We start from the raw sequence: 27,598 nt of genomic DNA, 5'->3' as shown, positions 1-27,598 counted from the left end.
TTTACTTTTTCACCTGTGTTGTCACCCCATCCACAATACATTCCCTTCAGCCTTTACTGATATCCTCTTACCCTGTCCACATTTACCTTTTTCTTACTTTTCCTTTTTTTTTTGTCTGCAGGGGTGATCAAACCCTGGCACAGGTTGCCCAAAGAGGTTGTGGAGATATCCTCAGAGATACCCAAAACCCAACTGAACATGATCTGGGGAAGCTGATCCTAGTTGACCCTGCTTCAGCAGGGGGGGTGACCCAGACTATCTCCAGAGGTGCCTTCCAACCTCAGCTATGCTGTCACCCTATTTTAAGGCTACCCTTTAAACCCCCTGTAGCCCATGGTTTTGTATTACTTTTCTGTTATTAAGCTTCCTTGTATACAGCTTCATTGCAAAAATCCAACCACTTTCTGTGAGTCAGCCTCTGACAGGTAAAGATGCTGAGAGCAGAGTATATTACTGCAAGTAGGTGTGAGCTGTCAGCAAACCACAGAAACTTGATTTCATATATTTGATGCCTTTCGTTGTTTACAAACCACATGTTAGTACAACCCAACCTTCAGCTTTCCAGGCTGAGCCAAACTCCCTCAGGATATTGTCTGCAGTAGATGCCACTTGAGAACAGAAAGCAAATACTAGAACTGTAGACTCTGAGGATTGGCATTTCACTAGGGAGCTGCAGACAGCCTTTCTTTAGCACTTTTCATTCCTCTCTTTCTTCTTAACTGATAAGACTTCCATTAAGGTAGCTGAAATACAAGGGGAAATGAAGCCTTTGTCATTGTACCAAAAATACTCCAGAACTAATGCTTATTTTTATCCTCAAAAAGGAATCAGGAAGATAAACTTCCACATTTTGCTCCTCATTGTATTTTGACAAAGGTGGCATAAGGTGAGTGAAAAAAAGAATTGTTTTGTCTGCTAAGAACTATGTGAAACCTCTATGTATATCAGAATATTATTAAATTATTTTATCTTTGTATGAAGAACAAGGCATCTAAAAGCATCTAATAGTTCTTTCATGAGCAGCAGAATTAATGAGGCTTGGAGAACCACGGATTTACATGGAGTGCCTTCTAATCACCTCAGCTTCAACCTACTCCCACCACCCCTTCCCCAGCTTTCACCTGTACTACACATGCACAGCTGGGAAAGTGGTCTGAGATGCTGGGACTGCTACAGAGCAGGACAGGGACTGACTGACTGCTTGGCTTGACCACTGGCTCTTGCCTCTCAGAATTGAGGTTTTCATTCAGTTAGAAGCACTAATATGTGTCACATTTCTCCATTCAGTTTCCAATTTAAAAGAACTATTATGTTCCTATAAATGTATTGAAGACATTTAATACATTAATCTGTTGTCAACTCTAGCTGGTATCATGCAGAGAGTTCCAAAAAATCAAGAGGAAGAGGGCAAATAAACAGATTCTCTCAAACAACATTTGTTCCATTAGGAAATTAGAATAAAACTCCTAGTAGCAAAGGCATCCAGATTGTCACAGGACAACACTCTCTTTGCAATTATGATTTCAATTATTCTCTTCCCTCATATGCAAACCAGTATTTGAGTATTCAGAAAATGACATCAGAGCCTTCACATGGTGAAATGAGTTTTGTAATAGGTTTCCTATAGGATCTTAATAACTAAGTTTTCACGAAGATATACAGCATTTATGAAGAATCTCCCTATGACAAATTTGTCTTTTCCTCTTCAAGGACTTGGTTAAATTTTTATTTCAAAAGTGGTTCTATCTACCACACTACATTTTGCAGTTGAAGAACTAGACAAGAAGAGTAAGGAAGAAAATAAAATCCTCATTGCTTTCTATATTGTTTGCAAATCAGTTGTCTGCTTCTTGAAAACAACACTCTTCAGGGTAATATTAGTTTCTCCACGTTAGGTCCAGTATTTACATTGAAAAGCTGGAAATCTAATGTAATTTTTACATAATGAGATAGCTACTAAAGAGCTGTCTCTTTTACACTGTGGAATGCAAATGCCTGAGTATCCACTTCCACATGAAATATTTTTTGGTCCCAAAGATGCTGTAGTTTGCATTATGTTTCTAAATATTAACTTCAAATAACTACTTGAGCAGTGTGCCACTCTTGCATCAAGCAATGAATTTCACAACATGAATGGTGGGGAAGTCCTAGAACACAGCAAAGACATAGTTCAGACAAACTTACACACTAGATTTTAATCATTCTGCCCCCTCTTCCAGACATGGTCAGTTCACACTTGTGTACCCACTTCCTACAAACTGACTGCAGAACATGTGCTGGTTGGGTTTTGTGCCTTAATACTAAAAGTTTGTTTGCCTTATAATTTCTGTAATTCTCAGAAAAGCAAGTGACAAACAAACTAAATATTCTGTCTCCTATTCAAGGGAACTATTACTAACCACCTTTCTAATGATGTTCACTTAGCTTGTATTTTCAGGTTTTTTCTAGTTTTCAGTGGGTTTTAAATTAGACACTGAAAGATTTCTGTACAGAGGTAACCCAGTCTCACTACACTGTACCAAATGCTGACTTCTAAGCTGTACAAAACTTCATGTCAAAAACCTCTGTTGCTTTGCTTTCTGCAAGTCCCTCATCCAGTAGGCTAACCCAGATTTCCCCACTCCATGATACATCTGGGTATGTCATACTTGCATGACTCTTCACCCTAACACCCTTCAGCTCTGTCTCCAGGGCCACAACCATTTCCACTTCTGACAACACGCTGTGAGTAGGGATGACTTCATGTCAATTCTGATCTGTGCAAGGATAAAACTTCCTGCCAAATTAACTAATTCCTGGAATCCAGCTACACAGCTCTCCTAACTCTATCCAAGGATGCAACTGCATGGAAGATTCCCTACTGAACCTGCCACCAAACCTCTTCTTTAATCCTTGTCTTTTTTCTCCCCGCAACAGCACTCACACAAACTATTTCTATCCCCATGTCTAAGGACTTGGTGACCTCCACAAACTTTCACCAGAACTCTGCCTAAGATTCCTTAAAATCATGTTTAATCAAAGTGCTAGAGCTCTCCATGTTTAATCAAGCAATTTCTTCCAGTTTACTGGAACTTTCTTATTATATTGTTCTGTTTTCTTTAGAGAGGAGTTTTCCAGACTTCTGGTGCCAGGCAAGGCAAGCAGGCTAGTTTCATACCTTGTCATCTTGCTAACCTTTTTTATGGTATCTGTACACCCTTCACCACTTGTCTGTGTACCCTCTCCTTCTAAATCATAGTCTGTTACAAAACTATTGTCAGCTGTTATGCCAATGCCTTTGTTCAATAATATTACTTTTGTTTGTGAAAATAAAAGTAATAAAAAAGGGCTCAAAATGTACGTTGTGCATTTGAAAGCCCTTTATCGACCTATTTGTCTGGCATTATTGAGTTTCAGTTTTTTTAGTAGTTTTTTCACACAATGGATAGGAGAATACCAATTTGCATAGAAATAAAAATGTATGTGGAAGACTGCTTAAGCTGACAGGGCAACTGAGATGCACAGTAAAAGAAACTCCTTCGCTTTAAAATAATTAGGGGGAAAAACCCCACAACTGTCTAGGTTTCAAGTTTGTAATGTCTCAACAATGTTTTTAGTTTTGCTGGGATAAACACTATCTTTTCCTTAAAATGTCAAGTTCCTCTTGTCTTTTCCATTACACTTGCCACATGAATGAGAAGTTACTTCCTCAAAGTTAAAAACTGTGAATAAATAGGCCTCTGGCTCAAGTCAGTTGCATCAGTAATGAAATCCATCTCCAAAACAGTTCTGTGGTTACAAGATGAAGAGTAGGGAGGAGAGAAGGGTTCTGTACAAGAAGGATTCTGTATACAACTGCAATGCTGGTTTTTTTGGACACTGACCAATCCATATACCCTCCCAACACAAGAGAAAAGTGAAGGGCAACACTGACCATGCAAACTGACAAGAGAGCATGTCTGTTTTCTCTAGCAGTTAATTTAACTGAATGATCATGAACCATCTTTTGAAAAGTTTCACAAACCATCACTCTCTCAGAGAACTTCTGGAACTATTTTCATCTGCAACCAAATAAAAGGCAGCACTGCTGATCCCTCTGCTTCCCACAGATCCTCCAATACTCCTTGCCATCCTGACACTAACAGAGTGCAAGGAGGCAGACAGCTATTAAAAACAACCTCTGCATTTTTCTTGCTAGTTTAATGTTAACTTTGTTCATTCTCCTCGCCTGGCCCACCATGCAGCCAAACATCTATAATAGAACATAAGAAGAATAAAAACAGGAAAGATGGCTCTTTTATTTGGTGGCATCACTAGCTAGCTTAACATCTTCCTGAAACTACAGCCTCAGGCTAACCTTTAGACATTTGTTACTTTTGTTTTCCACTACTCTATTTGCTCAATAGCTGCCAGGCATGTGACTGAACCTTTTGGTTTTCCTGAGGTCACTGGAGCTTTTTTTATTTAAATGATTTCCTGGACACTTCCTTACCTCTTATGAATTCCCAGAAGTAACTGTGACCCGTGTAATTCAGCATAACAACTTGCTGAGTAAGTAGTCTAATGGAGAATTCTGAGGCCCGAAAAATACCAAGTCTTATGACTGCAGTTGCAAAATGAAACAATAATGGCTGACATTGCATCTTGCAGCTTTTGCAGAGCTAGATGCCAGATGATACAGATCAGGGACATCTGGAATCTAGCAGGAGTCTAACAGAAGCCAATACAAGGTACACATGGTACTAAATGCATAGCAATGAAACATGCCAACATAAGACAAGAAAAGTAGCTTGGAAGTACAAAGTATATGCCTGAAATCCTCAAAGAGGACATAACAATGCCATCAGGCTTGGGCATATCATTAATAAATACATTATCATAATGAGAAAAGATATTATCAAATTGTGTTTTAAGTAGCAGTATTATGACAAACAGAATTCATTAAAAATCAAAATAGTGTGGTATTAATCTACAAATTGCCATAGTAGCATATTTTCAGTGCCAGGCTGAGCACTGTATGGGTACAAAGCCAGTAAAATCTGGTTCCTAAAGAAAGCAGTATCAGAAACACATTCTGGAGCAGCCAAGTATTTCTGGGGGAGGGGAGAGCAGATGTATCCTGGGCTGTCATGGGTCCTTGTGGTGCCAGTGCTCTCTGGAACAGTCTGTGGAGTACAGTGGCAGATTTATGAATATGCAGCCACAGATGATGCAACAGTAACATCTAAAATCATGAGGGCCTTCACTGGAGCGATGCAGCCCAGGCAGAGCACCATGCCAGTGGCACTACAGCCCCACAGACTTCAACACTCATTCCCAGCCAATTTGTGCATCTGCAGGGAGCTACTTCTCCCCATGAGGAACTCTGCCCAGCCCCCACTTCAGTTTCTAAATAAAGTCGGCGCCGAAGTTAGGAAATAACGGCTCTTGCTGGGTGACAGATAATAATAATCTTTCATATCGCAATCCTGAGCTTGGGGCCAAGAATCAGCCATCAGCCACTTGTCAGCACTTCCACGTTTCACTCCCTTGTCAAGCACAACCACCCTACCAATCAGCTTGGAAACTAACCATCATCAGCAACATGCTTTGAATTTTTAAAGAAGATGATGCCACAAATTAACAGCAGGCAAGAAAAAGGCACAAACATGTATTTATAATGGAAAAGGGAAAGATACAGAATAGGAACTAATGCAAACTACTGGGGCATCTTAAATGTGAAATAACATTAGAAAGCAGTGAAATAACCATAAAAAAATATGGTAAACAGTACTATACATCACAACACACCACTAACAGCACAACTTTCCATGCTGTGAGCATCCTGATAATGGCAGAGTAGACCTTAAAGAAGAAAATTCTGAAAAAAGATAAAACATGCATGAAGTATTCAATGAATAAAATTTAGGAAGCTACATGCCAGTGGAAACAAGAAATATACCTTTGCAGGCAAAGTATCTTGTTATTCAATTTACTGCATCTGCATAATACATAATCAGAAAACTGAAAGCCTACATAGCTAATAATGCCATCCTACTCAGAATAATCCAAGTAGTGCATTGCCAACACTGTCTGATACCTCCATGTGTTTTTCAGATCTAGTTATAGCAAAGCAAACTTCCCTAATTTCAGGGGCTTTTAGCCAGATGAATGGAAGCATTTCACATAGTATGTGAAAAATAATTAAAATGAATGCAGTGACAAGTTTATTCCAGGCATGTCACTTTATCAGAAGAATGTTTTTAAAGCCTGTATCAATTCCTGGTAGGAAAATGTTTCATAGAATCTATCATACACCATAAAACAGCACAAACAATGTGCCTTATGGAGAATAATTTCATATAGTTTATTGTCACCTGCAGCCAACAGCAAAGCTTTGTTTAAAGCGCTCTAGATGCTGCAAATGTGCACATGGGAAAGGGAGCAGGGTAAAAGAACAGGTAAAAAATACCCCTGTAAAGTGCATTTGGAGTTAAATCCCCTCCCCAGACACACACTCCTAACCAAACCCCAACAAGCAGCTGGTTGACAGAAGTCCCCCCAGCAACATACTTCTAAGCAGAACTCTGCACAGCTCTCCCAAACCACCAAGGTAGTGATGTTCCTTCCCACCAGCAGGCACAGTTCATTTTTCCTGTGTACATTCTTGCCACTTTCTGCAGAAGTTTATTCCAACTTGGGTTTATAAATACCACTCCATCAAAAGAGGAAGCTCTTGAATAATGATTGTAATTTCCTTCTCGTCCAAGTAGACAGAAATTAAAAAGTCTCCTGCACCGAAGTGACTCAACAGCAGCAGAACAAGTCGCTCAATGCCAACGCAGAAAGCACAAGTATGGATTTTTTTTAAAGGTATAAAATCGTAGAAAAAATTACAAAGGCATATGTTTACATTAAACTTTCATGTAAATACAAAAATCTTTTTTACAGAGGGGTGCTTACTGGGTTAAAAAACAAATTCTCATACCAACCATTTACACGAATTATTTAGGTCTTCAGTTCGTGTCACATGACACTGCAATTTGAAGGAGACCCAAGGGAGCTGTTGACAGGCCCTGCTTCTCACCTACAAACCAAGAAATCATTCAAATGATTTTATGGTTATCAAAGGAGCCAGAAACCTTCAATGATTACCTCAGGACACTGATTAGTGCTGTAACTCACCATAGCATGGCTTCCTCTTATCACTACCCACAGGCCATGTGCAAAATATGTCAACAGCTGCACAGCCCCCATTCCAGCCCAGCAGGGAGGGCTAACACCAGCTCCTTGTCTCCACACAGCACCATTCCAGCTATTATCCAAGCAAGCAAAGGTAAGGAAGCACTAAAGTAAGGATCTACTTGTCAGTGTGAGCACACACTTAGAGGGCCATATTTAACTTAGTAGTTACTAATTCATCCAAATTAACTGAAGGAACAACAAGACAAGCATAATTGACCCAGTTTAAAGTACAGTCAAAGTATATTCTCTTCATCCCAAATTTTCAGTCCAGATAGGGTTGTGTTCTATATTCCACAACAGTATCCCTGCATTTCTCCTCTACTCTCATTGTCTCTACCCCAGAATAAGAAGTCCGACTCTCTGCTATCCCAGCTTGGGGTAGATACCCAAGTTTGGCACTGGGAAATACACAGAGATCCTGAAGTCTTGCTCCAAGGCTCAGAGACACCCTGCTTGTCTTCTGCCATTCCTTAATCACAAGGAGAAGGGAATTACAATTCAAACAAGGGATTTCTACAACTGGCTTCAACAGGCCACTCCTACACAGATCCTTATGACACTCACTTGGATCCCACAGCAGTGGTTGAATTCAACTATGCAAAACTGTAGAAGCTACATCAGGGCTCAGCATTTGTGCATTTTGAAGACTACAAGGAAGGAGTAATTGAAAAGAAAGGGTAGGCACTTAGGATAAAAAGGAGATGAAGGGCACTGAATATTAATGACAAGAAAAGAAATTATCTCCCTGGAACAAGCTATTGGAATCTGGATAGATTATCAAACCTTAACTGAATACCAGGGCAGCAAACTACCATAAGAAAAGAAAAAAAGTTTATATTTTATATGTATTAAATTGTTATTTAAATAGAACTAATAAATAAGATCTGCTTGAAAAGAATGAGTGAGCACACATTCCACTCTTGCCAAGAAGATAGCATTGAGATATTTCTTCTAGACCAAAAAAAAAATATTCATGGCAATGCTGCACACGTCCAGCACAGATCGGTGTGTTTTCCTGCCTCTCTGAACTGAAAGCATTGCCTTCCAGTGCAGTGTAGCCTACTTAAATACTGGGATAATTTTCGCCCTTATTTTCAAGAAACAGCACTTTTAAAGGAAATGTGTATTATCTCAGATTCTACTTCTGTGTATGCAGATATGGTATTTAAACTTAAAGAATAAATATTTTGCCACATTCAAGTTTCCTGTGCCATTAATTTTATATGTCTCATTTTGGGTTTGTGTCATGTTGCATGCATATTTTAACCTTAATAGGCTGAGAAGTATGTTCTTGTGCATATTTGTGTAAACTGTATACTGATTATAAACCAATTAGCTGATCATACAAATGAAAAGGATTTTTTTTTCCATGCTAGCTATAATTTCTCTGAAGTTGGCAGTATTTGCAAGGGAACACCAAAGCCTGTCTGTGCAGAAGGCCTGAACATATAAACAGCAGAAAGATAATCCAACCAAAAGACAAATCAGTGCCTTCAAACTTACTGTGCTCAAAAGGAAAACCAAAGCTGAGCGTACTGAAGGTCAGACACCTCATCAGACATGATGAAGGCAGTCTCTTACACTGCTTGGTAATAAAATACTTTATGAAGGAAATTTTTGAGGTTTGCCTTTCTGTTGAAAAATAAGACCAGAACCATAGCTTAACATACATTATTGAATACAAAACTCAGAGTCATCACACTCATGACACACATGTCAAGTCGCCAACAGCTTGTCTTTTTAATAAACGGGGTGTCTTTTGGTATCCAAATAATCAAAACACTATTGAACAAAATGATGAAGCATTTTTCTGGTGAAATACTTCTCCCATTTCTCTAATTTACAAAAATGGGCTTAAATATCAGTTTTGCATAAAACAGACTTTTTATTCCTAAATAAAACCTATTATATCATCAAATCTACTTTCACAAAACTCCCCTTTTAGCAGAGGATGTAAATTCCCTTCATTATTTAAATGTAGGCTGGAAGGTAAAATAAATAATTCTCGAGAGAACTAGAAAAAACATTTCCTTGCTTTCAGTGTTTGGCTTTGATTAAGAACATGTAACACGTGATGAGCTGTTCCAGATTTGTTGGCTTGAATAAGCTCAGTGCAGACAGCAATTACAGTTTATAGAAAATAAGTATATCTGACAAGGCAATATATCTTTGCCTCAAATATGTTTACTCATATAACAATTGTTGTTAGTTTACTTACAAAATACAGCCTATCAGCTCCAGTTTTGCAACTTGGCCTAAGCAAGTGGGCTCTTGTTCCCAGATACACAAAATAGCACAATCAATATGATACTTAAAAATAGAATACTCAAAAATCAGAACAAAAGTAGTCTACAATAAGCTATAGCCAGCCATTTAACAGTTAAGCTCATTGCATGCAAGTTTCCATTATATCTCTTTACACCTGAATGAAGATCATACTGAATTTATGACTGATCTGAAACAGTTGCACAACCTCAGATCTGTTTTTAGATTTTGAAAGTTAACTTAGAAGAGATGGAATTTCAGCATGTTGGAAAAGCACTTAAGAAAAAAAAAGAAGACATCTTCCAGTGTTTTCCTGTTCCAAGATCTGGTTGTAATTTTCTTATGTTATTAGATAATTGTAACAATAGCAATATTTTTGCCTTTTTCAAACAATCTGAAAACGTTCTCAGGGAAGAAAAGGCTTTGCCAACCTTTATTACCAATGTGCAACAATGCCATTTCTAAACAGAGAAGAGGAATTAATTTTTTTTTAAGTCAGCTTTATAGAAGTTTTAGAAGAATAGCTCTATATGCCAGCCAATAAATCCGGAGTAGTGAAAAGATATACCAGAAGACCCACACCTGTTGAGAAATGGATTTTCTTGGCATATGAACTGTAGGAAGAAGCAGAAGAATGATCCCTCCCAGCTTCTGGCAATGGATATGCAAGGCAACCACAGCTGACATTCATACAGCCTTAGGCAGGTCATCCACTGCCATAGTCTTTTTCCTTCCACAGGGGCTGATAATGCAGCACCTGAAGCACCCATCAAAACTAGCCTAGAGCTGCTGCAGCCCAGGGAACTGCCAGGGAAAGCACAAGGCTGTTATGCTTCTCCAGCTCCATCTCTACACTCAAGCAAATGGTCCTTTTTTGAGCCTTTCACAGGTGAAGCAGGAACCCACTGGAGTATTATATCAGAATGCCCAATTTCTTAGATGTTACCTGCCATCACTACCACGCTGTAACACATCCCAATGTCTTAGTGAGGCAAGCACAAACCCAGGTTTTGCCAAGAGGCAGCCTGAGGCAGAGACAGCTGAAATACATAGAAGTTACTCATAAATCTGGATATGTCACTGGAATAAATCAGAAAAAAAACCCTCTGCCTGTCTGAAAAATCAATCTATATTAAGATACTTGATCCTAGGAGATAAGTGTGGTAATTTGGCCAATAGTTTAAATGCATTAGCAAAAGTTCCATAGCAGCTCTGTGGCAGATCTAGAAAATAACCCCATTATTTCTTAAGTGTAGCCCTAGCTTCTAGATCATACTTAAAACCCTGTAAAGAGAGGAAATACCTACACAAATACATCAAGGCTTAATGTAACAGTTTCCTAAATTATGTCCACCACAGCAGTTGTCACTATTGTTTGTTTCCATTAGGTCACTAGTATCTGTGGTCAAAAAGAAACATTAAAGGAAGATAAATGTTCTGGTTTTATCACCCACAGTGAAAAGCAGACAAAATCAAATCCTTCCATCTTCTCTCGGTCTTTATAACTAAAACCTGAATCATTCACTGATGGTGACCCTTAACTAATAATACCACAGCCAGCTGCTGCCCTTACTTTGCAATGAGAGTACTAATCCAGCCAGGCTACTACTGGTGAGGTTACATCATCTTTAAATTGCTCCTAGATTACATGTGTAATCCAAAGTAGAAACATTCATTACTATTGTGGTTTAACCCCAGTCAGTAAATAAGTATCATGCAGCCACTTGCTCACTTACTTGAGGAAATAAGCCTTTACAAGATGTATTTCCATTTACATATTATAAGAGTACCTAATTTCAATACAGTGCTAAGAAATAATTAGCATGAACAAAAAAGATAAAAAGTTGGATCCTAAATATCTTTCCAGTTCAGAAATTGATTCTTTTCCTCTTAGCTACGTAGATGTTTCTTACAAATAACTTAGCTATTTTCCTTGAATACCACTGTTGGACACTTGTCAATATTCCTCAAGGAAAAACTCTCTACACGCCAGAAGCCCAAGAGGCCAAGATTCTTCTGCTCAAAATGTAAATGCCTGCTAAAGTGCTGACACTTAAATTAGGCCAACCAAGCTAAGTAATAAATCTACGCAATGTAACACCACAACAGTAGAAAAGCACTTATCATCATCTTGGTAATAGAAACAATGCAGCAGCACAAAATACTTCACTCCCACATCACTGGACTGCTCTGAAGTTCCAAGCAGCAAGATTACATCGCCCAAGAAAATAAATAATACTGCCTACTATTTTCACTGGTGAACAGTGATTAAAGACCTTTAGATGCATCCCCATCCCCCTCACTTCCTAACAATAAGGAGAGAAAAACCAAACCAAAAGAACAACAACAAAAAACCCCCCACAAACCCATACCCTCTTTCAAGTCTGGTCACATTCTGTGATCAGTAAACAGACTGAGTTAATGTTTAATAAAAATCCCAGGACAAGAACACTAAGAAAACAACGCCAATGGCATTTAGGGTTCCCTTTTCAGTAACATATTGCAACAGTTTCCACAAGGAGATCTGCCTCAGATCCTAGAAAACTCTTACTGAACACAACAGCAACTCCTTGCCCAGCTGTCCTCACTTAAACAAGGCTACTTTGGCACCGTGCTCAAACTGATCCCAGGAAAAACGAGGGGAAGCTTTCTTGGCCTTGGTATGCTCTGTGCATCCTTAGCTGTACTGCTCCAGCACAGCATCCTGCAGCTGCTTGCTCTGCAGCAGTGGAAACAGCTGTGGAGAAGCAGCCAAAATGAAGAGTGCACCAGCCCTGACATGATGCAGAGGTAGCCATGAGAAGTGTAATCCCCACCAATGAAATCCAATGCAGCAACATCCTAACAAAATCTGCTACACCCAGATCTAACCTCTTCCTCCACCTACAAGATCTTCATGTCAGTCTGCTTTTCTCCTTTCAACAAATATGAGGTTTTGTATTCTTCAGCTAGAGACAGAAAAAGAGAATTTCTTTATCTCCTGAATCCTTTAAAGCTTCTGAGCCAAAGGGAAGAAAGAGGAGGAGAAAGCCTGTGTTCTAAGTATCATATTTGGAGTGTTATCCCCTTGTGACTGAACTGAATCTCTGCATCTGCCACAGCTATTAGCCTTCTCCAAATAGCAGCTGAAGCAATATGGAACAAACTTGGTCCCCAGATAATTTCTCAGCTACTCATATGTTTCCGTATAGCAGCCATGAAAAAGAATAATTCTTGGTAATTTAATTCTGCTGTTGCTTGAAAAACCTATGACCCAAATCAGAAATGTTGGATGTGTCTACAGATTCATGATGACACTGCAAGCTCAAAAGACAAAGCTTTCTGAGATTTATTTTCAATTTTTTCTTTCAGAGGACATCAATCCTTGCAAAAGAGGTAGAGATTACTCCCCCTCACATGTTAAAGGAAGTCATACATTTTGCAGAAATTATTAAATCTTCTTCACTTGCAGTTGTAAACCTTAAGACCTCTATTCAAACTGCAGCTCAAATACAATATTTGCTGATAATACAGAAGAAGAAATTTCCACATGCATAGTCCTAACTGGTTAAAAGACATGCCAAAATGAAAATTACATTACAGCAATGATTAATGACAGCAGATTATTCTGTACGAGACAGCAAGTAAGAAACTGTCCAGTGAATTCTCCAGAAGAAATTACAGCACACCTCTTGCACAGAGACAATTGTCCTCCTACAAACAAACAGGAGCAGAAACATAACCTAAAGAAAACTCCAGCTTTTATACTGCCAATTTTTTGTTTAATTCTGATATTTCTGAGAGCGGGACTGGGAGCTAGGGAATGAGACAGAAGATTTGGAGGCTTTCATTTTAGCAAACCAAAACCCTACATAGGAATCTGCATTGGGAATCAAGCCAGACATAAAGAGCATACATTCCAGTCTGAAACAGAAGACAGCGAAAGACACTTCCCAGGAAACTAATGCATTAAGTTTTAATGTTTTCCACTTTTTTAAAATTTTTTTTTAAAGTTCTCTGTCCCAGATAAAGTAGGAATACATGAATGTGGACTGACATCACTGCAAAAACCACCATATATGCAAGTTGTCAGTTCCCCACTTTAATAAGCTTTAGTAATCTCCTCATACAGCTTACCTTAATTAAATGTATTGAGGAAGGATTTTTTTAAGAAGAAAGGGATGTCTGTGCAAATTAATGTGGAAATATTAGACATAATACATGCATCCATATGACAGTCTAAGAGGACAACATTTTTTTCTTATTATTGTTGTTATTATTATTCCTGCTACGCCTTTTCAGTTAAACAGACACCAGCTTTATTTCTAGAAACAAGAAAGGTTTACATTTTGTTCTTTGAAAGGTCTGAATTTAATCTGCATTTAAGCATCTTATATACTATACCTTTTCTGTTGGTTCTAATAATTGTCTCAGACAACAGTAAAGGGCTTCCATTGGAAACTTCATTTATAGGCTTCTCTGGTGGTTTGTTGGCAGTGTTTTCTTTCTTCATGTCCTTCTTTATTTCCTGCAGAAGGCAGACAGAGAGGGAGAAAAAAGAGAAGAGTTAAAAAAAGGTATTATAGAATATCCTAAATCTCAAGCTCCCAAGACTTTATCTTAAAACTTCGATGTATACAGCCCTGCCTACTCTAATGCTACCTCAAAGACTCTTACAAAATGCCACAAAAAGAAAGCAATTTTCTGTAACCTTTTCCAATGGACACTGTAGTTTTTGGTTTTAGAATAATTCCTTATTTATGTGTGAAAATTGTAGGACAGCTTTACAAATCTCTTAGTAAAGATCACCAAAGCTGGAAGGTGTGAGGAGAAAAAAAAAAAAGGCTTCTTAGTTTATCCAGCAATTAGCTGGACAATTGACACACAGGGCAGAACCGGTACAGTGCTCCTGATGTAAAGGCAGCTAAGTCTGTTTCCACTCTGTTGAAAAGCCCACAGAAATAACCACCATAGCAGGAAGAAAAATAATAACTAGGCAAATATGACAAATGTTACCATAATTGGCAGAAGCATATAGAGAGCCTGCTGTCAGAGCTGCTGCTAACACTAACACATTTTGCTGCTGACTACCTTTTAAGGTGATTGACTTCTTTGGCAGCACATGGAGAAAATAAATATGGTGGGGTTTCATAAAAGTAAATCCACAGAAAACAGCTTTCTAAGACTTCACAGTTAGTGCTTGAGAAGATGCACAATACTTCTTTATCAGCTTCTTAGACAGACTTTAAAGGTCTAACTGTTTTGTTGCCTACACCCACTTTGACAAAGCATCTCAAATATCATCACCTCACATATATCTTATCTTGAAACACCACTGAAGTAGACAAACAGCATTACCTCCACTTTATAGATGGGAAAATGACACAGTGCAAAGGCTAAACCATTTGCTTTCAACCATGTCCCAAAAAATAAGGAAAAATAAGTTAAGTTTTGGCTCCAAGCTTTGTCCTAGAGCCACAGAGCCACGCAGGCTGGGAGGGACCTCAGAAGGTCCCTACTCCAATTCCCAGCTCAAACCAGGGTCACCTGTGAGGTCAGACCAGGCTGTTTAAGGCTGTTTGCCCAGCTGGGTCTTGAAAACCTCCAAGGACAGAGACTGCACAAGCCCACTTCAAGCCAGCCCGAAACTTTCTTTTCAAGTTCCATCTGCTCTCTCCTGTCCTTCCCACCAGGCACCACTGGAAGGGCCTGGCTCTGTCTCCTGGATAACATTCTTGTGTGTATCGGAAGGTCTCCCCAAAACCATTTCTTCAGGCTGAATAAGCCCCCACCTCCCTCAGCATCTCCTCAGGGTACATGTGCTTCAGCTTCCTCAGGCACAGAGCTTGCTTCAGTTTATCGATATTCTTCCTTTACGTAAAATCCTCATCCCATCCACAAAATGGGATGCTGTATTCTGGATGTGGACTAATGAGTGCCAGGTGAAGGAGAATTATCACTTCCCTCAATCTGCAGGCTATTCATGCAGCCCAGGATGCTGTTCACTGTGTTTGATGGCAGGGTACAAGGCTGCCGCCCACCAGGACCCAAGGGTCCTTTTCAGCAGAGTTGATCCCAAACCTATCAGGTCCCACTCTGCATGACAGCAATTCCTCTTTCCCAGGGCAAGAACTGGTACTTGCCCTTGCTGGATTTCATAATGTTCCTGTCTGGGGCCCTGTGAACAGCAGCCCTGCCTTCAAGCATGTTAATTGCTCTCTCAGTTTGGTATCATCTGCAAATCCGATGAGATCTACGCTGAGCTGGCATCAGGGACAGGTGATGGCTTTGGACAAACTCTTTGCCTTATAAAAAACTCAACCTCTCCTCCTCCCTTTCAACTCTTTTACATTTACTGCCCTCTTCTACATCCCAGTACAGTATCAACCTCCACCTTCCCACAGCACTGTTACATACACAGGAAATACTGTAGCTCTTATTTAGGTTTTCAGCATGTCAGACGCGGGCACTAAACCATAGAAAGCACATTTCTATATGAAGTTTCTGAAGCTGTCATCTGTGAACAGCATCAAGTAAAGCAAGAATTTGCAAGTTATTCTCTATAAAATGCACCTTAAACCTGAACTTCTTTATTTTTAACATCTTATTTCCCCAGTCCAACTGGTATTTCGAAGCTGAACTATTAGCTACATAACATTAACACAGTCTTCTGTATCTGCACAAAGCATTTTCTGTGTTCCATTAGCAGAGATAAAAGTTTTATAAACTGCTGCCCACTGAGGGTACAATAAATCTTTTATCTAGTGACATCACAAAGGTAAAATAGTATCTAAAATCCAACTCATCACAGTAACTATAATAACTGAAATAACAAATGTGGATATGTGAATGAAAGGAGTGTGGTATCTGTGTGACAGATGCTGCTGTTGTTAGAAGAAATGCTGCACATAGTTCTTGTAGAAAAGTGAACCACATGAGAATTTAAGAACACTGTACACATTTAGGGGAATATATCACTTTCTACAAAAAAATGTACTAGACCTAACACATACATTATTCCACAAGTTTTTTTTTCATAGCTTTAAAAAATAAAATGTATAATAAATGAGTTCACCCAAAGCTTGTCATATTGAAGCTTTAAATTTATTTTGCAGCTAGGTGACAAATTCACTGTGTATTAAAATATTATCTACAGTTTAAACAGAATTTGTGACTCAAACAGTACTCTCGTGTGAACCAGACCACAAGACAACACCCTACGGAAGACCCCATCTTGCCAGAACTTGCTTCCTGTGTATCATTACTGTGTTATTTTTCATTCTTTATGTCAGAATGTAATCAAATCCTCAATTCACACATTCTGAAAAAACAGTACAATTTTTTTTTCATTTTTAAAATCCTTTTGCAACTTCAAAACTGACAGAAAAAACTGTCTGCTGTACCAGAAAACAGTGCTGTACCTTTTAGTCTCCAGATGAATGACACTGGTGCCTTTGTTGCTGCTGACAGCTTTTTGAGGAAGCCTTGTTTGGCTCCTGAGAAAAGCAACAGGAATACAAAACAACTCCCAAACACTGGCATTTGTTTGTAGGGTGGGAAGTCTTACACTTCCTTTCTCATCCACTATTCATGGAAAGAAGAGAGTCACACATCCTGAGTGTCCACTCCGCTGAAATCCATATAGAATGAATTTTCACCTTGCAGTCACCAAAATCGTCTAAGTACTGCTTTATTTTCTGCCTTTCTAGTACTTGTTTGAGCTACTTTTCATTACTGTTTCCTTTGATGCTCATGAGAAGGGTCATAGTTTTTCATAGCTAACTGCCCAGAGTAACATGACATGATCAACCCCAGCAGCTTGAAATCACAGATCCAGGAGAGAATTGAAAGTAAAAGTGTATAATTGTCCAAATAGTGAAACAGAAATCAAGCAAAAGTCAATCCAGTCCTACTAAGCCTAAAATTGTACCAGAAACATACCCATACTTAGCAATACCCTATAGGGAGCCCATATCTTAGCACATATTCTGCAGTAAATTATGCCAGTTTAAGACCCTTGCACATCTTTTCAATTCCTGGTCTTAGTCTACAGCACAAGACTTAAAAACTTACAAACAAACCCAAACAAATGCCCCACACCTTCAACAGCCTCACCAGTGCAGCCTGCAGCAAACATTGGTGCCGGTATTACAGCCTCTCTCCTCTCTCTAGTATCTTGCTTCTGCCTCTTTGCTGTCTTCTCTTCTATACTGCTCACCCTTAAGGAACTTAGGATTTTAGGACTTTTCTTCAGCTGTGGCCCAAACAGAGTCAGGCAGCCCTACCCTCAGGACAAAGAAAGGGACCCTAGTGCTGATAAAATTTAGAAATACTGACATAGCCCTTTGTATCTATCCCACTCTTACCAGCTGTAAAAAATAGCTTATTACTCTAAAATACCATAATGCTGTATTGAAAACTTCATTTCTCCTTGAAGAATGAAGTGAAAACAAACACAAACAAGTCTGGTCAAACAGATACACCAAGTCAGCTCACTTTACTGCAAAAAATACACTAAAAATTACTACCTTGCATATTTGGTAAATGATGCAACCATAATGGCCCTAAAGTCTTGGTGCTGTGTCAGTAATGGTTATAGAAGTCTCTCTACATAATCCACTCATTCCAGATCTGTAAGGAGTCAAAGCCTACCACACATGGAAAGAGTAGGCAAATGAGCTTGCAAACCTGTGCATAACAAAGGTGGCTTGTGGGAACCTTCCCAGTATATGACAAGCTCTATTTCTGGTTCTGATTTCAAGTTGAAGTTTTCGGATATTATTTCTTTTAAAGAAGAAATTCCATGTACACAAGTAAGTAAGTAGAAAGCAAACATTGAGTTAGGATGGAAGTCCTCCGTCTGCCTTAAGTAGTTCAAGAACAGCTGAATTTAAATGCTAAAGGAGGATGAACAGAAACTAATAGTGCAGTTGCAAGTTCAAGTTTCTTGAAAAAAGAGTTTGTGTATGAAAAGAGAGAAGAAACAAGAAAGCTAAGAGATTTTACTACATTATACTTCTCTAAAATACTGGGAAAAGCTCAACCTACTTGAGCAAGTTGTCTGCCCAGCAAGGACTTCAGTGCACCTCCTGACTAGGACTTTTGCATTTGTTTCTGGTGGTATTTTGACTACAGCAAATATATTCACAACTTAATCAGATACAACCACCACTCACTGTGGACCAATCTGCCCCTGGATAGAACAAGGGGGGCTGAACTGGTCCTTCAGGACACCTGAGCTGTGCTGAGTCTCCTCAGAGGGATACTGCGAGCACCTTCACTAAGAATCCCTGACACTATCTGGACCAGACTCAACAACCTAGAGAGCCCTTTACAGAACCAAGTTCACAAGACAAATGTCTATGGAGAGCCACACACAGAGCCTCAGGAGAAGGAGCTCAAAGGGATCCTGAGTGCAGCGCTTGGCTCTTTACCTCACCCTTCTTCCAATACTGAGATGTTTCTGCAGAATGAGCAGTTGTCTCACTCACATAACCTACCTGCAAAGAGCTAGGCTTTCCCAGTGCTACCAGCATCAAAAATACCTCTAAACCTCAATCTCTGGTACTGTTTGGTACTTGATTTTGGGACAATGCCCAGTATAAACTTCAAGGATCAAAATGCTGCATTTTTTTCTTAGCCTGCACAAAGGTAACTGCAGGTTATTAGCAGATCATTTTCAAGAGGCTATGCCTCAGGAACCCAAGCTGTAAGGGAACCCAGGCCTTAAGTAAATAACCTCACATTTCACCCACAAAATCTGAACCAGGCTCTCTTGACGCCAGAAATTTTAAGACATCTTCCACCTCCTGTGTGATTCCAATATAATAAGCAGTTCTTACTTGGAAGAGGCATCCTCGATCTGAGAAATATTGGAAAAAAGGAATTGTGAGCTTTAAAAATAAACTAAGCTTGATTTCATGAAATGTTACGATTTCAAAGATATGGGGGCATAGAGTACTCTGGAGGCCCTTAAAATTTGTACATCCTTTTAACACTTAAAAATATAATTTTTTTTGTAACTAGGATTCAATCATACTACATAGATACCAACAGCCAAATCACCACAAAAAGATTTTCTTCTAGCAAACTTTGAAACAGTTTCTCCAAAGAAACACAAAATCCTAGACAATCCTTGAGCTGTTTTTATTTGGATCTTCTCTAATCCAATCCTACATCAGTATAAGCCACAGGAAATTTGTAAGACATTTTCCATAAGCTTATGAACTTTACAACGTGACAAAATATTAAATAACAACAAATTATGCAGTGTGATGAAAGTCCATCACATAGGAATATTCAAGTGTACCTGTAGCCTATTAAATGGCTATTTCAATCTATAAAATCTAGAAACTAAGCACCTTATCTTCTGCACGTCAAAAACTGTTACTCATTCACATGACACATTCCTTGTCAAGCTGGAGAGAGACAAAAAGAGCGGTTAACAGCTTTCAAAGAGAAAACATGTCATTTCTCTACTGTTGTTTGCAAGACCTAGCTTTGTTTTCAGAATTTCATATTGTATTACCTTCCACAGAAAAAGTCTATTCTGTTTGTGTGTCTACATGTTGAAGTTCCCATTCACCTACCAAAAAGTTTCCTTGAAGTTATAGCTAATGCTTGAATTAGGTCAGCCACAAAAGTTACAGTTAGGAAAGTACAAAAACTTCTGTCATTTTCATTACACCAAAGTTTCAAGTTTTTTTTTACTCTAGCAGTTCTGACCTTTACAGGAAACTCAGCTGAAAACATTTGAGGAAATTACTGCAACCTTTTCCAGAAGTGTAAATGCAACAAAATGCTATTCTGTGCTGCTGCAGGTACAAAATTCTAAAGCCAACAGTTCATTCCTCAAAGCTGTTGGGAGCCATGAAAAATTATGAGAAAAATCACTATCAGACTATAAGGTAATTTATCTGAGGCTTCCATGCAAAGGGAAAAACAGCTACTGCTCTTGACCCCTCCAAGATAAAGAATGCTTTTCCTTCAATCTCTTTTCTCAAAAAACATACTTTACATTTCAAGAGACATCTGCCACAATGATTTCCTGAAACCAATATCTGCAACTTCAAACAATATATGAGTTCAATTATCCATTTATATTAAAACCTCAAGCTCTGCTGCAGAGTACATCACTGCAATATTTACTCCTCCTAATTTCCTGTGACATTTTCACTGAAACTAGTTAAGAGTTAGTGAATAATTATAAATGTGCTTAGTGCAGCACTGATATTGTCAAGAATCTTGTAGTTCTAATATAAATAAATACCATATCCTGCAGCAAGGTTGGAACAAACCTTCCATCAACTGAACTAGCATCAATATGAAAATTATTTTCAACCAGAAAGATGGTGGCAGCACTAAAATCCAGTATACTTTCATAGCACAAGCTTTACATGAGCAAAATGACAACATTTCAGGGACAATTAAGAAACCACTTAGCTTTTATCTTCCTGGCTTCTGCATCACTAGTCTTTGGCTTCTCCTCTCTAGGGTAATACCAAGATACAGAGGGAGAACGTGAGACCTTCAAGCACCATAATCAAGACTGAGATCTCTCCATTAGCTGGTTATGACAGGAGACACTTAGTAGTGGCCCTGTCAGCAAGCAGAGTGGGGAGGATAGCCTGGAAAGTGTGCCTCCCCAGCAGTGACCCCCAGCTTCTAACAGCTGCACAGATCCCATACTGCTACTGCACACATCATCTGAGCTTATGATAGAAGTTATGCTCTTGTTTCACTGCTGCAGGATTCCACATCCTCTCTCCTTTTTCATTATCAGCTTATCCCAAGTTTATAGGAAACATGTTCCCAGCTGTCTGTCAGGCATATGACATTAAATAAATACAATTAAAAAAAGAGACAGGGTTACGGTTCATGAGCCTCCTGGTTTGTGCTAGTACTGCCTAATTCTGGGGTTATTTCTAAACCACAGCCTCCTAAGCCTTTCTCAAACAGTTCTTTGGTTTCTGTATCTGGCCTTCAAAATCAAGTGTATTTCTGTGGTTCACATGACTCCTGTCTGATTTACAGCTTGATAGGGAAAAACGTTTGTTCACCCAGTTTTACCTGTGAACAGTGCATCTATTCCAGCAGTAACACCAGCAGTAAGCAGAAGGAGGCACCTCAAAGATGAGGACTCTGACGTGTTACCCTCCTTTCTTTTTCCTGTGCTACCTAAAAAAAGATGCACTGGTTTGCTCTCTCCCAGCACAACTAAAGCCTTGAACACCATCCACGGACAGTCAGCAGCACTGTTTGCATGGCTGCTCAGGTGAGCCCATAGTGCTGCCCTTGCTTCTCAGATGGGAGGACCTTATGAACACTCCAAAGCTTCCTGTCAGGACACTGCTCTGCTATTTACCATACCCCCAGAACCCAGTCTGGACAATCATAAATTCATTACAAAGCCATAAGTAAAGGCTTCAACAGCCCATCTGCCAAGTGTATTGTTCTTAGAGCACCTAAATATTCATTTTATTACTAATTTTATTTATAAACTTAATACAAAGGTGATACTCAAACATTTGGGATAATAGTGGGGCATGTGAAAACATCCATACAAAAAAATTAATAGTTTGGATTTAGTGCAAACAACTTCCAACAGAAAAATTTACAATGAAATGACAAATTAACAGTTGTTATGAAAAAAACCCATTAACTCCTACATCCAGGGTATTCAACATTAGCCACAAAAATACTGTGCCACTAAAGGCACAGTGCAACCTGTTCCTGCTTGAACTGCTGGTAACTTCTCTGTGATGTCCGTGTCTGAACTTTCCCTGTTTATCCCAGCTCGAGATGCTACAATGCCTTCTGTACCACAGCTCTAACCACCACAGCTCTAAGGAGGCCACACTGTGCCACACTTGAATGCCTCTGTTCCTCTCCTACACACCAATGCCCAGCAAACTCAAGCTCCTCTTGTAAAGAAATCTCCCCATTCTTCCTTTTTAATACAGCTTTGGTATGTCTTTTTGTACATACTTTTGATTAAAAAAGGCCTTTGGATAGGACATACACTCTTACAACTGTAGAAAGCCTTGTACTTCTAGAGAGATAAGTGCAGGCCTTATAATAAATTTAACAAAACTCTCAGATTTATTGAGTGTTATGCAATCTTTCAGCTGTGCTTTTCTGGGAACAGGAGTGTGTGTTTCTGCATCCCTTCAGGTCAAGAAAATCTCCTTGTTCCATGCCCTTAGCCTCAGACTTTGTTCTTCAGTTTAAAAGGAGACAGCTCATATTCACCTATACCATTTAGTTTGTTGGGTATTTTTAATTACCAAAAAAAGAAAAGACTAAAAGAATTGGGGGGCAGGGGAGGGGGGGAGATGGAGGCTACAAGAAACAGCAAGGAAACAACAGTAACAAAAGTGGAGAGCACAGTTTAAAAAATGTGCAACAAACACATAACACCACTTGTCTCAGAGAAAGTCAAGAAGAAAAAAGAATACACCCTCTACTTATTGTGGTTTGGGTTTTGGAGATGTGCTTGGCTACAGCAGTGATTAGCTTCGCTACAAACAGAAAAAGCAATTCATTACATCTCAATGCACTTAATGGACCAAGGCTGAAAATTATAATTAGAGCAATTAAAAAAAGCAAATAGGAAAAGGATGCAGTGCTGGGTGCTGGATGCCATTCCAAGCCACTTAGTGCATCCTGACCCCACTGAAAAAACAACAGTATCTCTCTCTGAGATCTCACAATCTAGGTGTAAGCAAAAGCATAACAGATTAACAGACACTGCAGATGGCAGGAAGCAGGAAGAAGCAGAAGTGATTGGCATAGGCCAGGTGCATAAGCACTTTAGCATTTTGTAAGCACTGTGACAAGACACCTTTAAGGAAGGCTTTGAAAAACAGCAAGTACATTTGTAGATTTTTATGTGCAGGTTCCCCAAGGTGAGAAGTACAAAGGCAGAAGCTTGTTATAAATTTACTAAAGAGGTGAGGAAAACCAAACTCATCACCTTGTCACCAGAACAGAGGGACACAGTCCCACCACCCACACGTGAGGAACTTGAGAGATGATGACCCAAAGACTTTAAGATTTAGAGTGAACATGTCGCAGAGCTGACATGGACTTTGCACTTCTGAAACCTCACAGAGAATCACACTGTATGACTGCAGCAGGTCTCACAACCTGTAGAGGAACTGGAAGCACCTTTCTTATTTCATACTGCCATCGAGTTGTCTGCTAACACCTGCCCATGAACCCCTGCAGTGCACTGTCCTCCCCAGTTTTAATCTGGGGCTGAGAATTTTTTTTGCTGTACATATTTAGCAACAAATATGAGCAGTGGGATAAAGGGGAAAAGGCACTGCTGCAGCAAAGATTGTCATGGGGAAGATGCTTGACGACCTGACTCTCTAACTGGCACCCTCATCCTCCTCCTCTCCCACCTCCATAACCTTTATGACAATGGATGGCCAGCCAGGCTTTCATCAGCTGGAATTCCTGCCTTTCACCTGTGTTTGGCAACAGAACAGTACAGTCTGTGTGTGTTTCAGCTGCCCAGTGGTCTCAACACACACACACACACACACACACACACACACACACACACACACACACACGCACATTTGTGCAGGTGCTTAGAAACACACACGTGCTCCTTCCTGCATCCATGAGTACAGCAGCAAGGTACTGTGGGGAGGCACAAAAGGTGCTTCTTGGGCAGTTTCTCCTCAGTTCAGCTCAAGTAGAATGAAATTATTCAAGCAATTTCAAATAGAATTAAATTTCTTCTCACAAAGGTTCCATTTTAACCCAGAAATTAGAAGCATTGTTGCTTTACTTGAAAGTGCAATGTCATTCCTCATTTCTTCAAGCAGACAGTGGGATATGCCAGAATTCAGCATGCTGATAGTTTCCCCCACAGGCACCTGGCCATATTAAAAAAGCCTGTTGTAACAGACTACAGTTTTAGAGGGTGGTAAGTGGATATTTCATGCAGTAAAAATACTTCTGCTGTCAGTAGGAAAAGCGCTGTGCATATTACCACATAAAGCTAAGTTGATACTATATACAAGAAACTACTTAAATCCATTAATTTCCAGGGTTGTATTTATGTTCCTTCTCACAACAATTTGAAGAGATGACCACTACAGAGAAAAAAAGAGACAACATAGATTTTTAAAATAAAGTGATGGGAGGCAGTATTACAAATTGTAATGTGTTAGATAAGCAGATAAGCTATCTCTATGACACAGACAGGTTTAGAGAGACAAAGTAACAAATCCCTTATGCAGAATCCTATCACAGACCAGATGATCCTTAGCAGCAGGATTTTCTAATGAGAACATTAACTGACTCATCCAGTGTCTCGCATTCTCTGTTTAAAATCATACAGATGAATTTTTTTATGAAAGCATTTATCTTTTCTAAATGATGTTGTACAGTAAAAAAGAAACAAAAAAAATAAACCCACAAACAGAAAGGAAGTCACAAAACATACAAAATAGAAAAAATATTGCACCACAGAATTTCAAAATTTTAATTTCAACCACATTTAAAAAAAAAAAAACTGGTGATGGTCCAAACAGCCACTTTTCTAACCAATTAACAAGTCATGAAAAGTTACACAAATTCCTATAGAAGACTTTAATCACACGATTCTGCATTACAGAATGAAAAACTGTGTCGTAAAAAGGTTAGGGCAAATTACAGACGTTTCTATTGTTCTTTGATAGACCTCTCTTCAAACACCCTATTAAACCATCACAATTACTCAACCTCTGCAACACAGCTAAAAAGGTTGTGCAGACAAGTCCACTGAACCTACCTAAGGAGGGCAAGGGTTGGATGATACCCCTGCATGTAAAATGAAAACTGAGACTCCTGAAGGTGCATCAGTATTTTAAAAGACTACCCTCAGACAAGCTGAGACTTTTTTAGGAAAAAAAGGGGTTCATGAAAATATTTAGCTGGAAAGATAGTCACAGTGTTACAGGATTTTCAGGGCTTTGTTTGTTTGTGTAACCAGTTGTATGAAAGCTTGCAGGAATTAATGAAATAAGATCCTGGATTAAATCAGGGTTAATGAGATCAGGAATAGACACATCATTATTCAAATCACACACCATGTGAACAGCGTGCACTGCCAGACTTGTAAATCGGAGATTAGAATTTAACACTCTTCCTTCTGCAGTCTGACAGTTTAGGGCTGGAGGTCTCTTCATAACTATTGCTGGCATCCACCTGCCACGGCTTCCCGAAAAAATGTATTATTATTCCAGTTTTTCCTGGTAGTAAGCACCAGCAATTTCAAGAGCGGACTGACAGCAGAAGCATTCCCTCAGAACTTCTGACAGTCACGTTCCTCAACAACCCTTGCAGCTGTCAAGCAAAATTTGTTATTTAATTATTTTCCATCTTAATCTGACCTTGCTTCCTGCAAACATTACAGTAGGTACAGGTTAATTCATGTGAGTCTGGGATGGGGCCACAAATCTTGTGGATTCCTTTTGTCTGCTAGAGCTTCTCCATTCCAGCATGTTGCTGATACGCTCATATCCAGAGATAATTTTTTAGGGGGGAAAAAAAAAGTATGAAACTGAAAGATTCAGAAAAACTATTTTAATAATCCCCATTAAAGATGTCCCAGAACCATGGAAATCCCTTTATAAAATGTAGGTCACGTGTTTCTTTGGAGGTATTAGACTTAACTCTAAAGACTTGATATTTAGAAAAGATAGCCCTATTCATAAAGTCTTAATTGCTGGGAAAATTGACCCAAACCTTAAACAATGGGTCTCAAAAATTCCCTGGCTGCAACACAGAAATGCAGCAGCTGTCCTCTACACTTGAGACTGCTTTCTCTTAGTAGAGTGGAGGTTTCTGGGCAAAGCTTTTCATGGTAGAACTTTCTAGGCTCTTCATATGTTCTATCTGGTCTTTTATAGCCATGAAAAAGGAACAAGCAGGCAAAAGGAGATGTATAGGTCAATCCATTCTAGCAAAACAACCTTCTATGTTTTGGTCTTATCCAAGAGAAGAGAGGTATAAAGAATGCAAACAGAAGAAATAATCATGCTCAACACTGATCCAGAACAGTAAAGAGTGTTTCTCAAGACTAAAAAATGTGTCATAAGTGCTACAACTGCCTGAGAGGGTTTGATATGCCACTGGTATTTGCAGGAGAGGTGCAGCCTAGCATCACAGATGGGAGATTTGGTGACCACGATCCTCACCTCAAATTACTCAATCCCCTAATTACTCAATGTTTGCAAAAGAGATTGGCATGTTACCTTTGAAGTAATGCATCATACTGAAACTACCTTTGCAGTTTCTCAACCTACTGTTTATTCAGCACGCATGAAACTTTAAACAAACTTTCATGCATATCATAGCCACAGAGACTCAATGGCTGGTATTAAGAGAAGAAAATAAAAACAGTAGAGGACATATTATGGCCAAGTCCACATGAAAAAAAATGATGTATATCTGCTTGGCACACTCAGCAGGATTCCTGTTCACAGATGAGCTGCATGAGAAAGTATGATCTTTGTTAGGATAAGTCTCCTTCCAAGGAGACACAGGCATTTTATGGTTTTTCCCAACACGCCATGTGGCACCAGTGTGCTCTACCAGTTCACTGCTGTTATAAATAAGATAGAGGCAAAAGAAAAGTACTAATTATGTTGTTCTGCTAAAGAGAAAGGAAAGTTGGAAGATGAGACTTAAAGAAAGCAAGCAGACAATAGGGGCATAGGAGTCATCAAGGATGAAGAAATGGTGCAGTCTGACCAGATATAAAGGTATATTGGACCCCCAGGACTGACCCCTCTCAATCTGCTTGCCTTGCTGAGCATCACTAAATGATGATGATGCAGACTGACACAGGGAGCAGAAACAAGATTTCAGCAGCTACAAACCCCTACAGAAATTGCCTTTAAGAACTTTTTAATTAAAAAGCTTAATACATAAGTTTTCATTTTTACATTTAAACAGTAATCAAGAGGAGAAAGTTGCATATACTATACATGGAAGACATATTTTTTGATCTAAGCCTAATTTATCAAGAATTTATCAAGAAAACAACACTGTCTCTATTTAACCTTCAGTCCTTTAAAGAGAACTGGCTGATCCTACTTTTTCCTGGTCACTTTTCATACATTTTTTGTCCCCCCACCATGTAAGTGTT

The 27,598-nt window shown here is 39.2% G+C and overlaps 1 protein-coding gene across 6 annotated transcripts in view; it reads right to left on the bottom strand.

The window, feature by feature from the left end:
• The window catches only part of SH3KBP1 (SH3 domain containing kinase binding protein 1), a 214,474-nt gene that overhangs the window by 125,621 nt on the left and 61,255 nt on the right, over positions 1-27,598 (bottom strand). For all 6 annotated transcript variants that reach the window (XM_051794875.1, XM_051794874.1, XM_051794876.1 and 3 more), the window contains one exon: positions 13,852-13,975. In XM_051794875.1, the coding sequence (XP_051650835.1) occupies positions 13,852-13,975 (124 nt within the window). The remainder of the gene's footprint in view (positions 1-13,851; positions 13,976-27,598) is intronic.

Source organism: Manacus candei, unplaced genomic scaffold (genome assembly GCF_025592945.1).
Source record: "Manacus candei isolate 608988 ecotype Guabito, Panama unplaced genomic scaffold, ASM2559294v1 h1tg000041l, whole genome shotgun sequence".
NCBI lineage: Eukaryota > Metazoa > Chordata > Aves > Passeriformes > Pipridae > Manacus > Manacus candei.
This window is presented reverse-complemented; position numbering and strand designations above follow the sequence as displayed.